Source organism: Scyliorhinus torazame, chromosome 28 (assembly GCF_047496885.1).
Source record: "Scyliorhinus torazame isolate Kashiwa2021f chromosome 28, sScyTor2.1, whole genome shotgun sequence".
Taxonomy (NCBI): domain Eukaryota; kingdom Metazoa; phylum Chordata; class Chondrichthyes; order Carcharhiniformes; family Scyliorhinidae; genus Scyliorhinus; species Scyliorhinus torazame.
In genome coordinates this window covers 31,436,084-31,451,596 of record NC_092734.1, presented here as the reverse complement: position 1 = coordinate 31,451,596, position 15,513 = coordinate 31,436,084, and the positions used below count along the sequence as shown (strand labels likewise).

At 51.0% G+C, this 15,513-nt stretch overlaps 1 protein-coding gene across 1 annotated transcript in view; it reads left to right on the top strand.

Moving 5' to 3' along the window:
• The window catches only part of cuedc2 (CUE domain containing 2), a 103,507-nt gene that overhangs the window by 80,774 nt on the left and 7,220 nt on the right, over positions 1–15,513 (top strand). Inside the window, exons 10-11 of the mRNA XM_072491806.1 lie at positions 7,103–7,233; positions 10,301–10,431. Of these exons, the coding sequence (XP_072347907.1) occupies positions 7,103–7,233; positions 10,301–10,431 (262 nt within the window). The remainder of the gene's footprint in view (positions 1–7,102; positions 7,234–10,300; positions 10,432–15,513) is intronic.

Sequence of the window (15,513 nt, the reverse complement as noted above, 5' to 3'; positions counted from 1 at the left end):
CTCGCGACCACAGAATCTCCTATCTACTCCCCTGACCATTGAGTCTCCTACAACTATTCCTTTTCTATTCTCCCCCCTTCCCTTCTGAGCCCCAGAGCCAGACTCAGTGCCAGAGACCTGGCCGCTAGGGCCGTCCCCCGGTACTGAGGGAGTGCCGCACTGTCAGAGGGTCAGTACTGAGGGAGTGCCGCACTGTCAGAGGGTCAGTACTGAGGGAGCGCTGCACTGTCATAGAGTCAGTACTGAGGGAGTGCCGCACTGTCAGTGGGTCAGTACTGAGGGAGTGCCGCACTGTCAGAGGGTCAGTACTGAGGGAGTGCCGCACTGTCAGAGGGTCAGTACTGAGGGAGTACTGCACTGTCAGAGGGTCAGTACTGAGGGAGTACTGCACTGCCGGAGGGTCAGTACTGAGGGAGTGCCGCACTGTCAGAGGGTCAGTACTGAGGGAGTACTGCACTGTCGGAGGGTCAGTACTGAGGGAGTGCCGCACTGTCAGAGGGTCAGTACTGAGGGAGTGCTGCACTGTCAGAGGGTCAGTACTGAGGGAGTGCCGCACTGTCAGAGAGTCAGTACTGAGGGAGTGCGGCACTGTCAGAGAGTCAGTACTGAGGGAGTGCCGCACTGTCAGAGGGTCAGTACTGAGGGAGTGCCGCACTGTCAGAGGGTCAGTACTGAGGGAGTGCCGCACTGTCAGAGAGTCAGTACTGAGGGAGTGCCGCACTGTCAGTGGGTCAGTACTGAGGGAGTGCCGCACTGTCAGAGGGTCAGTACTGAGGGAGTGCCGCACTGTCAGAGGGTCAGTACTGAGGGAGTACTGCACTGTCAGAGGGTCAGTACTGAGGGAGTACTGCACTGCCGGAGGGTCAGTACTGAGGGAGTGCCGCACTGTCAGAGGGTCAGTACTGAGGGAGTACTGCACTGTCGGAGGGTCAGTACTGAGGGAGTGCCGCACTGTCAGAGGGTCAGTACTGAGGGAGTGCTGCACTGTCAGAGGGTCAGTACTGAGGGAGTGCCGCACTGTCAGAGAGTCAGTACTGAGGGAGTGCGGCACTGTCAGAGAGTCAGTACTGAGGGAGTGCCGCACTGTCAGAGGGTCAGTACTGAGGGAGTGCCGCACTGTCAGAGGGTCAGTACTGAGGGAGTGCCGCACTGTCAGAGAGTCAGTACTGAGGGAGTGCTGCACTGTCAGAGAATCAGTACTGAGGGAGTGCCGCACTGTCAGAGGGTCAGTACTGAGGGAGTACTGCACTGTCAGAGAGTCAGTACTGAGGGAGTGCTGCAGTGTCAGAGAGTCAGTACTGAGGGAGTGCTGCACTGTCAGAGAATCAGTACTGAGGGAGTGCTGCAGTGTCAGAGGGTCAGTACTGAGGGAATGCTACACTGTCGGAGGTGCTGCCTTTTCATTGAGAAGTTAAATTGAGACCCCCATCTGCCTACCACGGGCGATGTGAAAGACCCCCTGGTACTATTTTGAAGACGAGCAGGGGAGTGGTCACTGATGTCCGGGCCAACATTCATCCCTGAGTCCACACCACAAAAGCAGATGATCTGGTCATTATCACAATTGTGATCACATCAATATCACAATTATCACAGTTGTGGGATCTCGCTGTGCGCAAATTGGCTGTCGCTTTTTTAGTATTACAACAACTACACTTGCGAAGCATCTAATTGGCTGCGATGCAGTTGGAGATGTCCAATTGTTAGGTGCTACATAAATGCAAATCTTTTTTTTAATGTTGTTGGACATGTCATACAGTGAATTAGTTCAGTCTCGTATGTGCCATTTGAGAAACTGAATTGTGTTTTGAACAAATATATTCCCAGTAAGAGCAACCATGAAGCAATCAGATTGTGGCATAAATCTAAAATCAAGCTGGAATCTGGGACAAGAACGCTGGAAAATTCCGGCATGTCCGGCTGCACCTAACCGGAGAGAAAAACCAGGGTCAAAAGATAATTTTCCTCCATCTTAAACCGCCCCCCCCCCTCTTTACTTTACTTTTTAACATTCCATCCATGTACTGGGACGTCACGGTGGCACAGTGGTTAGCACTGCTGCCTCACAGCGCCAGGGTCCCAGGTTCGATTCCGACCTCGGGTCACTGTCTGTGCGGAGTCTGCACGTTCTCCCCGTGTCTGCGTGGGTTTCCTCCGGGTGCTCCGGTTTCCTCCCGCAGTCCAAAGATGTGCGGGTGAGGCGGATTGGCCGTGTAAAAATTGCCCCTCGAGTGTCCAAAAGCTAGGTGGGGGTCACGGGGATAGGGCGGGGGAATGGGCCGGGGTAGAGCGTTCTTTCGGAAGAACCCCCCCCCACTCCCCCACCCCCTTGGCCTTACCCAGACTGGCCGATATGTGACTCCAGTCCCCCATCGACGGGGCTGACTCGTAACTGCCCTCTGAAATGGCCGATTAAGTCACTCATCTGCATCTAAGCTGTAATCGTGGGGTCTTGTGCACAATGAGACTGGACAGAGCACCGCCCCACAAAATGAGGTAAGAAAGTCATGACCCAGAGCCCAGGGGTCAGAGATGTGCAAAGACCTGGGTTGGAGTTAACCTCATGCCCTCTATCGTTTATATGTGTATAGTTATGAGTTGTTCATTAAGACTTGCTGTTAACATACTCAAGACATCATTGCCCTCCGGAAAAAGTTTGGCGCCTTCTCGGGCTACAAACTCAACATGAGCAAAAGCGAGATCTTCCCGGTACACCCACAAGTAGGGGGGCAGCACTAACGGGACTGCCGCTTAAACAAGCCCGACACAAATTCTGCTACCTGGGGATCCAAATAGCCCACACCTGGAAAGGGATCCACAAATGGAACCTCACCAGTCTGACGGAGGAAGTAAAAAAGGACCTGCAAAGATGGAACACACTCCCACTCTCCCTCGCGGGGAGAGTCCAGTCGATCAAAATGAACGTGCTGCCCAGGTACCTCTTCCTATTCAGATCCATCCCGATCTACATCCCCAAGGCCCTTTTCAAAGCATTAGACAAACTAATCATGGCGTTCGTATGGGGGGGAAGAATGCTAGGATCCCAAAGAAGGTCTTACAAAAAAACAAAATCCAGGGGGGGGGGGCTAGCCCTCCCAAATCTACAATTCTACCACTGGGCGGCGACGGCCGAGCGAATAAGGGGATGGGTCAAGGAGCCAGAAGCCGAGTGGGTGGGCGCGGAAGAGGCCTCCTGCATGGGGACCTCCCTCCGGGCCCTTGCCACGGTGGCACTCCCATCTTCACCCAAAAAACACTCCAGCAGCCCGGTGGTGATAGCCACCGTCCAGTCCTGGAACCAACTACGGCAACAATTTGGCCTGACCAGAATGTCGAATAAAGCTCCCATCTGTAACAACCATAGGTTCACACCAGCGCTGACTGACGCCACCTTCAAAAGGTGGGGACAGGACAGAGGGACTGACAGTCAGGGACCTATACACGGACGGCAGGACCGCAGGAACTGACAGAGAAATCCCAGCTAGCCAGGGGGAACGAGCTAAAGTACCTGCAACTAAAAAACTTCCTACGAAAGGAGACAGGGACATACCCACAACCACCACGACAGACACTACTGGAAGAGTTACTGGACGCAAGCATACTAGATAAAGGAAATTGTAGTGACATGTATGACCGACTGGTACAAGGGGCCGACACCGTACTGGATGCAACAAGAATGAAGTGGGAGGAGGACCTGGGGATCAAAATAGGGTGGGGACTCTGGAGCAAAGCATTGCATAGGGTCAACTCCACCTCCACGTGCGCAAGGCTCAGCCTGACGCAACTCAAAGTGGTACATAGAGCCCACTTAACAAGAACCCGTATGAGTAGGTTCTCCCCGGAGGTGGAGGACAGATGTGACCGGTGCCAAGGAGGCCCGGCCAACCACGCCCACATGGTCTGGTCCCTGGGCTGCGTGGCACCCTGTCGCGGCAGCCCCCCAGACTTTCCCGCTAACCCCGCAGGCCTGCGCCGCTAGACGGCCCGTTTTCACCGCCGGCCAACGCTGCTGCTTCTGTGGCCAAGCGAATCATCCCCGCGCACGCTGCCCGGCCCGCACCGCCACCTGCAAAGGGTGCAGCAAGAAAGGCCACTATGTCGCGGTCTGCCAGGCCCGCGCCGTGGCCGCGGTCTCCAGCGACTATCAGCAGCCTTTGTTCCAAGTCCAGGCCGTCGAAGGCCCACCGCCGCCCTCCTACCCCCAGGCAACTTGCGACCCACGTTGCCCCCCGGCCACCACGCTGGATGGGTGGGCGCCGCCATTTTGTCCCTCGCCGATGCCATCTTCTGTATCCCCGGACTCCATGTGCGATCCGTGGCTGACGCCATCTTGGATGGGGCCTCAAGCCCCCAGCGCTGTCGACTCCAGGCTGCCTGACCAGAACTCCTCCTTGCTACAGCTGGCCTCTGTTACCTGGGACCGGCCTCAGGCCCCCAGCACTGCCGACTCCACGCTGCCTGACCAGAACTCACCCTTGCTGCAGCTGGCCTCCGTTACCTGGGACCGGCCTCAGGCCCCCAGCACTGCCGACTCCACGCTGCCTGACCAGAACTCCCCCTTGCTGCAGCTGGCCTCCGTGACCCTGGACTAGAGTCGGCCCCGGACGCTAGCGAAAGCCACCACAACGATCGCCATCAACGGCCACGTGACGTCGTGCCTGATCGACTCCGGGAGCACGGAAAGCTTCGTCCACCCCAACACGGTAAGGCGCTGTTCCCTTGTCACCCATCCCGTAAACCAACGGATCTCCCTGGCCTCCGGGTCACACGCAGTGGCGATAAAGGGGTTCTGCCTAGCGAACCTCACTGTCCAAGGCAGGGAATTCCGCAATTTTCGCCTGTACATTCTGCCGCACCTCTGCGCAGCCACCCTCCTTGGGCTGGATTTCCAGTGCCACCTACAAAGCCTGACCTTTAAATTTGGCGGCCCTATACCCCCCCTTACTGTCTGCGGCCTCGCGACCGTTAAGGTCGACCCGCCTTCCCTGTTTGCGAACCTCACCCTGGATTGCAAACCCGTCGCCACCAGCAGCAGAGACGGTACAGTGCCCAGGACCGGACCTTCATCAGGTCAGAGGTCCAAAGGCTGCTGAAGGAAGGGGTCATCGAAGCAAGCAGCAGCCTCTGGAGGGCTCAAGTAGTGGTGGTAAAGACCGGGGAGAAACATAGGATGGTCATCGACTATAGCCAGACCATCAACCTGTTTACACAGCTGGATGCGTACCCCCTCCCCCGTATTGCCGACCTGGTAAACAGGATTGCGCAATACAAGGTCTTCTCCACGGTGGATCTCAAGTCTGCCTACCACCAGCTGCCCCTCCGTCATGGGGACCGCCAGTACACTGCCTTCGAAGCAGATGGGCGGCTCTATCACTTTTTAAGGGTTTCACGAACGGGGTCTCGGTCTTCCAGCGTGAGATGGACCGAATGGTTGCCCGGTACGGCTTACGCGCAACGTTCCCGTATCTGGATAACGTCACCATCGGCGGCCATGACCAGCAGGACCACGACACCAACCTCCGAAAATTTCTCCAGACCACGAACCTCCTTAATCTGACCTACAATAAGGAGAAATGCGTGTTTAGCACCGACCGTCTAGCCATCCTAGGCTACGTAGTGCGAAATGGAGTCATAGGCCCCGACCCTGAACGCATGCATCCCCTCATGGAGTTCCCCCTCCCTCCCCCAAGGCCCTAAAGCGCTGCCTCGGCTTCTTTAGCTGATTAAATTGATGCACAATCAATTACTCGTGAGACAAGGAGAGTCATAACTAATCGGCTTTAATCAGCTAGAACTGTACCCAGCAGCTTCGATACAGAAAGTGAAGGCTGCTGGGACGGCATTGGATCTTATACCCCACCTCTCAGGGTGGAGCTATGTACGTTGGCCAATGGTAGACTCCTAGGTCTAGCCAATGGGCATCCACCTCTCAGGTACTGCAATACCTGGTATTACCACAGTGCGCAGAAGCGGAACGAGCCGACAACGGCAGAGAACTCCGTCTGGGAGAAGCAAGGGACGACAACACCACAAACAGATGCCTACTTATGTGTGTAAACCATTTTGCCAAATGTACAGAGCTGCTGCTGTTGAGCGGGGGCATAATACCGTCCGATGGCTTCTCAGGGAGAATTAAAACGTCAGCAGCAGCAGAGACCCGTAGGGGAGTGGGGGTGAGGGCTCCGTTGGGAGGGTGTGGGAAGACTGAGGCGCGTGGGGTCACGTCTAGTCAATTGCTATTGTATATTCTCTTTTTGCACTATGTTAATGTTCACTCTATTTTGCTGTGTTAGGATTATTACTATTTATTATGAAAAACTTTGCAAAACTTTAATTACATTTAAAAAAAAAACACACTCCAGTCTACAAGGTGCACTAAAAATCACTTTCAGTGGTTCAAGGTGTCCCAACACCTTCCCAGGGTAACTAGGGATGGGTAATAAATGCCAGCAATGGCCTCATCCCAACAGGGAATTGAAAAGGCAGTAAATACTCCACACAACATTTTCAAATACTTGGATGTGCAGTATTGTAAAGGTTACGTGGCAGGCAAATTCATTTCAGTCCATTGCAAGACAGTCTTAAAGGCCGGAATTCTCTGTTCCCGACGGCAGTGGACCCCCGTGTGGGGTGGCTTCAAAGGGAAATCCGGGAGTAGAGAATCCCGCCTCTGGCGCTACCGAGAAATACGCGGCTGGTGTAACCGGAGAATCCAGCCCATAATTCCTGGGTGCTTCCCACCGCCAGATGAGAATATTCTAATCCGCAATGTCTATCACAATTCATCTCTGAATGACCCGAGCTCATTTAACAATTAGTCTCTTAGTCTTACAGTTCCGTTCCAGCAACGATAATGCATTGTGCTCAACATTATTGGCTTTATAATGAGCAGCTTGGTGAGGTAAGAGACTCTGAGCACTCAAAGTAAGTACTGCTTAGCCCAGCCCAGTACCGGAATCACATTTCAGCTTCTAACCAAGGTGTCTTGTACTTTGAACACATACTTTTAACACATCATCGTATCGGTCATTGAAAGCCTTTGCCTTGAGCTGTTCATGTTCGACTTAAAGCATCACCTCTGTGCTGAAATATTTCTCCTTAGAGAAAGACCATGAAACTCTGAATGTCCTCAAGTTTGTCCGTCCAGGCGGGGACTTTGTCCCTCGATTTCCTGTATTTGGCAAGATCGAAGTGAATGGGGAAACAGAGCATCCTCTCTACACATTTCTGAAGGTCAGTCTGATCGAGACTTCGCGTCGGAGTTAGGAACAGTCGGCCTTTTCTGATCGTCAGTATCATTGACCATGCACCCTGTATGTTACTGATGATCAGTGTTGCTTCCGCTCAACGTTTGGCGATCAGCCTCTCTCTGTGAGCATGTTTTCTACGTGTTAAAATGTACATTAATGACAGGCAGGAATGGGACGGCACGGTGGTGCAGTGGTTAGCACTGCTGCGTCATGGCGCTGAGGACCCGGGTTCGATTCCGACCCCAGCTCACTGTCCGTGTGGAGTTTGCACATTCTCCCCGTGTCTGTGTGGGCCTCACCCCCACAATCCAAAAAGATGTGCAGGGTGGGTGGATTGGGACGGGGGAAATGGGACGGCGTTATCGGAAGGGACTCTTGTGTTTCATCTTCTTTAATTGGGTACTCTAAATTTATTTTTTTTAAATGAGAGGCAGGAATAGACTAGTTGGCCCATCAAGCCATGACGGAACATGAGATTGAAGCACATGGACTGTACAAAACTTGGAAATGTGTTAGTTCTGTGGGTACTAAAGCCGTATCAATCCTCAAGGGAGAGTGTAACTCCAGGAAACAAACTATTTACAAAGAATATTCACTGCCAATACTGCAGACATCTCTCCTACTCGGCAGTCTTCACAACCTCCGCAACCTTGTCATCTGCCAAGGAGGGGCGGCTAACAAGGAAACAGAAGATGAAACACAGAGTCCCTTCCGATAACATTTCCCCCATCTTCACTGATATCGGCTCCCTGTCAAACAAGCTCTCGATAGGGCAGCACGGTGGCACAGTGGTTAGCATTGCTGCCTACGGTGCTGAGGACCCGGGTTCGATCCCGGCTCTGGGCCACTGTCCGTGTGGAGTTTGCACATTCTCCCCGTGTCTGCGTGGGTTTCGCCCCCACAACCCAAAATATGTGCAGGAGAGGTGGATTGGCCGCGCTAAATTGCCCCTAGACTGGACAAAAATAATAGATAAAATAATTGGCTACTCTAAATTTATTTAAAAAAAACACTCTCGATTTTTAAATTCTCATCCGTGTTATAAAATCCCTCCATGGCCTCGTCCCTCCCTATCTCTGTGATCTCCTCCAGACCCACGGACCACTGCCTCCCTCGAATTCTGGCCTTACGAGAGCCAATTTTAGTGAGACCAGAGATCAATAATCCAGAGGCCCGGGTTAAGGCTCTGGAGACATGGGCTGAAATCTCACCACAGAGGGCAGCTGGGGGAATTTAAATTAAATTAGTTAAAAAAATTAAAAAAAAATCGGGGTATGAAGCTAACCTCGCAAATCTATCATCGATTGTCAAACTCACTGGCAACAGCTGTCCCACGAGAGAGAGACAAAGACACCACGCCCCGTAAAGGAATACATTAAAAACCACCTCACTGCTGGTCACCGTTCACTTCTTGTTTTCCTGCTTTAAGATGCATCTTAAAACCTACGTCTTTGACCAAACGTTTGCGCTTACTCTCCAATATTGCCCAGTAGGGCGTCGGCGTCAGATCTTGCTCTGTAATATTCCTGTCAAAAGCCTTGGGGCCTTTAAGGGTCCATGTAAATAAAAGTTGTTGTTGCTGAGTCACACAGGGTCAGGAAATATGGAACCATTTCCTGAAGGTTACTCTCAGGGTTTTCTCAGTGATGGTCGATGCCATGTTGTGGATAATTAATGACACATCAAGAGTCATAGGATAGAATCGTGGGATCCCTACAGTGCAGAAGGAGGCCATTCAGCCCATCGAATCTCCACCAACCCTCTGAAATAGCACCCTACCTTGGTCACTCCCCTGCCCTATCCCCGTAACCCCACCTAACCTGCACATCGCTGGTCGCTCAGGGGAAATTGATCTTGGCCAATCCACCTAACCTGCATATTTTTGGACTGTGGGAGGAAACTGGAGCACCCGGAGGAAACCCACGCAGGAGAATGTGCAAACTCCACACAGACGGTCACCCAAGGCCTGAATCGACCCCGGGACCCTGGCGCTGTGAGGCAGCAGTGCTGACCACTGTGTCACCGTGACACCCCATGTTCAGGATCACTAATGATCGGGGTCTCTCTCCTTGTTGCAGTCCCGCCGTTCTGTCTGAATGGTGCTCACGTTGTGCCTCTATTCACTCCCCCATGCGTACTGTGAGGATGGCGTCAGTCAGGAGGAAAGTCTCTCCCTAAACTCACTCCACAGGCAGCCCGTGACCTGTCGGGGTCCTTGCCAAGTGTACAGAATCGTGCATGTTTGTGCTACGGCCATGCAAATGCATCCTACATTGGGATGCCAAGATAATGTGACACAAAGCCACCTTGTAGCAAAGCAGCTCACAGAGGCTCTCTTTCGGAGGTGTAGAGTGGGCCATGATTCCCTCAGTTACTTACAACATTGCACCCTTTCAAACTCTCCCCACACATGGCCAGGAAATTCCCACTCAGTCCTAATTCGCTGCCGAGAAACACTTAACTGAATGCCCCGGAAGCAAATCATGACCCCTTTCCCTCCACGGCTGAGTGGGGAACACAGGGTCAGAAGGTGGGGAGTTCAAGTCCCGGGTCCAGGGACACAGAATCTAGGCTGACACGTCAGCGTTGTACTGAGGGAGTGCTGCACGGTCAGGGGTGCCTTCTTCCGAATGAGACATTAAAACTGACTGCACTGTCTGCCCTCTCAGGAGGACTAAATGATCCCCCGGAGCTCTCCTGAAGGAGAGGAGGGGAGTTCTCCTCAGTGTCTTGTTCCTCCCTCGATCAGCATCATTAAACTGACCGTTACCTCATTGATGTTAGTGGGAGCTTGCTTTGCACAAGTTGACCCTCCTACATCACAGCAGTGACTACCTATCAGAAGTGCTCCATTGGTTGCAAAGCAAGTGGGCACATCCTGAGATTGAGAAAGATGCACACTCACACACACTCACTCACTCACTTACACTCTCACTCATTCACTCATTTACACATACACTCACTCTCTCACACACTCTCACGCACACACACACACACACACTCTCACACACAGTGTCAAAATGGAACTTCTCTCTTTTTTGTTTAAACAGGTTTCATGCCCCTTTGTGAACCCGGTGATTGGGGACGGAACGAGGTTGCACTGGTCTCCCTTGAAAGTGAGTGATGTTCGCTGGAACTTTGAGAAGTTCTTGGTTGATGTGGATGGACAACCATTGAGAAGGTAAAGCACACAAGTTAGTGTCAGTGGGAAACGGAGATATTTTACACTTAGTCTAACTGCTGGAGTAACAGAGCCAACACACCACACGGTGGCACAGTGGTTAGCACTGCTGCCTCACAGTTCCAGGGTCCCAGATTCAATTCCGGCCTTGGGTCACTGTCTGTGCGGAGTCTGCACGTTCTCCCCGTGTGTGCGTGGGTTTCCTCCGGGTGCTCCGGTTTCTTCCCACAATCCAAAGATGTGCAGATTAGGTAGATCGGTCATGCTACATTGCCCCTTAGCGTGCAAAGGTTGGGTGGGGTGGCGGGGGATTGGCCTTAATTAGGGTGCCCTTTCAGAGGGTCGGTGCAGTCGATGGGCCAAATGGCCTCCTTCTGCACTGTAGGAACTCTATGCAATTCCATGAACTCCATTTCTGTGAAAAGAAAAATCAGGGATCAAAATGTATTCCATTTTTAAAAAAAATTTAGAGTACCCAATTCTTTTTTTCCAATTAAGGGGCAATTTAGCGTGGCCAATCCACCTACCCTGCACACCTTTGGGTTGTGGGGGTGAGACCCACGCAGACATGGGGAGAATATGCAAACTCCACACGGACAGTGACCCGGGGTGGGGATCGAACCTGGGACCTCGGCGCCGTGAGGCAGCAGTGCTAACCATTGCGCCACCCGAAAAATCTGTTCAATGTACAAGTGCCTCTTAGAACTTGAAGTAGACCATTCGGTCCTCTGACCTATTCTGTCATTCAGTACGATCATGGCAGATCTCCAGCTCAACTCCACCTTCCCGCCAGATCTCCATGTTCCTTATATCCCTCATTGTCCTAAGATCCATCGATCTCGTCCTTCAACAAACTCACCGCCTGGGCTTCCATGCCCTCTTGAGGTGGAGAATTCCAAAGTTTCACAAACCCTCCACGTGACAATTTTTCTCATAAAGATGGCTGAGCCCTTCACTTGACGGATGGTCCGATGGGAACCGAGAGAGAGTGATCGCCCCAGAATGTGGAGCCCTCTCTCAGACAGAATGTGGAGCCCTCTCTCAGACAGAATACCTACCCTGCCAAGCCCTTAAGAATTTCAATATATTTCCACAAGATTGCCTCTCATTCTTCCAAACTCAAGACAAGAAGTGTACTCAATCTCTCCTCATGGGACAATTCCCTCCTCCGAGGAATCAATCCAGTGACTATTGTTGCACTCCTTCACAGACAAATATATTCCTCCTTGGAAAAGGACACTAAAACTATTGACAGTATTCCAGGTCAGGTCTCTAAATCCTTTCCTCTTATAGCCAATCCCTTTGCATTGATGCATGTAATAAGGGAATATCGGTGATCATAGGTGATTTTAATCTTCACATAGATTGGGCAAATCAAATTAGCCACAATGCCGTGGAGGAGGAATTCCTGAAGTGTATCCAGGATGGTTTTCTTAACCAATATGTGGAGGAACTAACTAGAGAGCAGGCCATCTTAGACTGGGCACTGTGTAATGAGAAGGGAATCATTGCCAATCTGGCTGCACGAGACCCCTTGGGGATGAGCGACCATAACATGATAGAATTTTTTATCAAGATGGAGAGTGAAGTATTGATTCGGAGACTTGGGTGCTGAATCTTAATGAAAGGAACTATGAGGATATGAGGTGTGAGTTGGCCTTGATAGATTGGGGAGAGTTACTTAAAGGGATGACAGTGGATAGACAATGGCAAACATTCAAGGAATGCATGGAGGAACTACAGCAACTGTTCATTCCTGTCTGGCACAAAAGCAAAGGGGGTAAGAGGGCCAATCCATGGCTTACAAAGGAAATTAGAAATAGTATCCGATACAAGGAAGAAGCATACATATTGGCCAAGAAAAATAATAGGTCTGAGGATTGGGAGCAGTTTAGAATTCAGCAAAGAAGGACGAAGGGACTGATTAAGAAGAGGAAAGTATAGTATGAAAGGAAGCTTGCAGGGAACATAAAGACTGACACTAAGAGTTTTTACAGATATGTGAAGAGAACGAGATTGGTAAAGAGAAATGTAGGCCCACTGCAGACAGAAGCAGGGGAATGCATAATAAGGGACAAAGAAATAGCTGAGCAATTGAATATATACTTTGGTTCTGTCTTCACAAATGAGGACACAAATCAGATCCCAGAAATGTTGGAGAATGAAAGGATTAGTGATCCCCAGGGCCTGAGAATCTGCATCCCAGAGAGCTTAAGGAGGTGACTCTGGAAACAGTGGATGCATTGGTGGTCATCTTCCGGGATTCTATAGACTCTGGAACTGTCCCTGCAGATTGGAGGGTAGCTCACGTCACTCCGATATTCAAAAAGGGAGATAGAGAGAAAGCAGGGAATTATAGACCAGTAAGCCTAACATCGGTAGTGGGGAAAATGCTTGAATCCCATTATCAAGGACTTTATAGCGGAACATTTAGAAAGCAGTGGCAGGATCAGTCAGAGTCAGCATGGATTTATGAAGGGAAAATCATACTTGACAAATCTGTTGGAATTCTTTGAAGAGGTAAACAGTACAGTCGACAAGGGGGAGCCAGTCGATGTGGTATATTTGGACTTTCAGGAGGCGTTTGACAAAGTCCCGCATAAGAGATTATTGTGCAAAATTAAAGCGCATGGGATTGGGGGAAATGTATTGAAGTGGATAGAAAACTGGTTGGCAGAGAGGAAACAAAGAGTAGGGATTAATGGGTCCTTTTCAAATTGGCAGGCAGTAACCAGTGGGGTACCACAGGGATCGGTGCTGGGACCCCAGCTATTCACAATGTATATTAATGATTTGGATGAGGAAACAAAACGTAACATCTCAAAGTTTGCAGATGATACCAAATTAGGTGGGAGGGTGAATTGTGACGAGGATGCAGGGATCCTACAGCAATATCTGGGCAGGTTGGGCGAGTGGGCAAACCAATGGCAGATGCAGTATAATTTGGATAAGTGTGAGGTTATTCATTTTGGAAGTAAAAACAGGAAGGCAGATTACTACCTGAATGGTTGTAAATTGGGAGAGGGGAGTGTGCAGCGGGACCTGGGTGTCCTTGTGCACCATTCGCTGAAGGTAAGCATGCAGGTGCAACAGGCAGTAAAGAAGGCTAATGGAATGTTGGCCTTCATTGCAAGAGGTTTCGAGTATAGAAGCAGGGATGTGTTGCTGCAATTGAACAGGGCCTTGGTGAGGCCACACTTGGAGTATTGTGTGCAGTTTAGGTCTCCTTCTCTGAGGAAGGATGTCCTTGCTCTCGAGGGACTGCAGCGAAGGTTTACCAGACTGATTCCTGGGATGGCGGGACTGTCATATGAGGAGAGATTGACTAGGTTAGGATTGTTCTCGCTGGAGTTCAGAAGAATGAGGAGGGAATCTCATAGAGACTTATAAAATTCTAACAGGGCTCGACAGGGTAGATGCAGGGAAGATGTTACCAATGATGGGTGTGTCCAGAACCAGTGGTCACAGCCTGAGGATTCAGGGTAAACCATTTCGGACAGAGATAAGGAGACACTTCACACAAAGAGGGTGAGCCTGTGGAATTCATTACCACAGGAAGTAGTTGATGCTAAAACTTTGAATATATTCAAGAGGCGGCTGGATATAGCACTTGGGGAGAATGGGATCAAAGGCTGTGGGGAGAAAGCAGGATTAGGTTATTGAGTTGGACGATCAGCCATGATTGTGATGAATGGCGGAGCAGGCTCGAAGGGCCAAAAGGCCTCCTCCTGCTCCTATCTTCTATGTATCCATGCATTGATAGCTGACATGTCATTTTCCTCCCTAATTGCTCGTTGTGCCTGCATGTACAAGAGGTACTCAGGGCCCGCGGAATACCAAATTCTCCACTCAGCCACCATTAGAAAATACTCTACTTGTTCGCCCAAAGTGGATCACTTCATATTTCTCCACATTAAATTCCATCTGCCATGTTCTTGGCCATTCAAACTGTCCACGTTTTCTTACGGCCTCTCTCTCTTCCTTTTCATTTTTGAGTACCCAATTCATTTTTTCCAATTAAGGGACAATTTAGCGTGGCCAATCCACCTACCCTGCACATCTTTGGGTTGTGGGAGCAAAACCCACGCAAACACGGGGAGAATGTGCAAACTCCACACGGACAGTGACCCAGAGCCGGGATCGAACCCGGGTCCTCAGCACCGTGAGGCAGCAGTGCTAACCCACTGTGCCACCGTGCTGCCCTGGCCAGCACTTTTTGCCCATCCCCAATTGCCCTTCAGAAGGTGGTGGTGAGCTGCCTTCTTGAACTGCTGCAGCCCCTGAGATGGAGGTAGACCCACGGCACTGCCATTGTTTGATGGTGGTGGAGGGATTGAATGTTTGTGGATCGGGTGACGATCAAGCGGGGCTGCTTTGCCCTGGATGATGTCGAGTTCTTGAGTGTTGTTGGAGCTGCGCTCATCCAGGCAAGTGGAGAGTATTCTATCACACTCCTGACCTGTGCCTTGTAGATGGTGGACCAGACTTTGGGGGGTCAGGAAGTGAGTTGCTCACTATAGGATTCCTAGCCTTTGACCCACCCTGGTAGCCACAGTATTAACATGGCTAGCACAGTTCAGTTTCTGATCAATGGTAACCCTCATGTTGTTGATTGTGGGGGATTCAGTGATGGTAATGCCCTTGAATGTCAAGGGGCGGTGGTTATATCCTCCCTTGTAGGAGGAGATGGTCATTGCCTGGCACTGGTGTGCCGCGAATGTAACTTGCCAACTCAGCCCCAGACTCACAGTCTCTCTGTCTCCCCCCCCCCCCCCCCTGTCTCTCTGTCTCTCCCTCACAGTCTCTCTGTCTCCCCCTCACAGTCTCTGCCTCCCCCTCTCAGTCTCCCTGTTATAACCTGCCTACTTACCATTGGCTGGGGACTAATGACTATCCCACAATGAGGGGGGCAGAGAAACCACTAGTTAACTCCTAGTATAAATAAGCTGGCCAGTTCAGGAACCAGGAGGAAGGAGTATGTAGCAAAGGAAGTTACTGCTACTGTTATGTATATATGTTATAGTAAATAAATGTTATTACTTTGTATCCTTAAAACTCGTGCTAGATTCTTCGTGGCCCTTA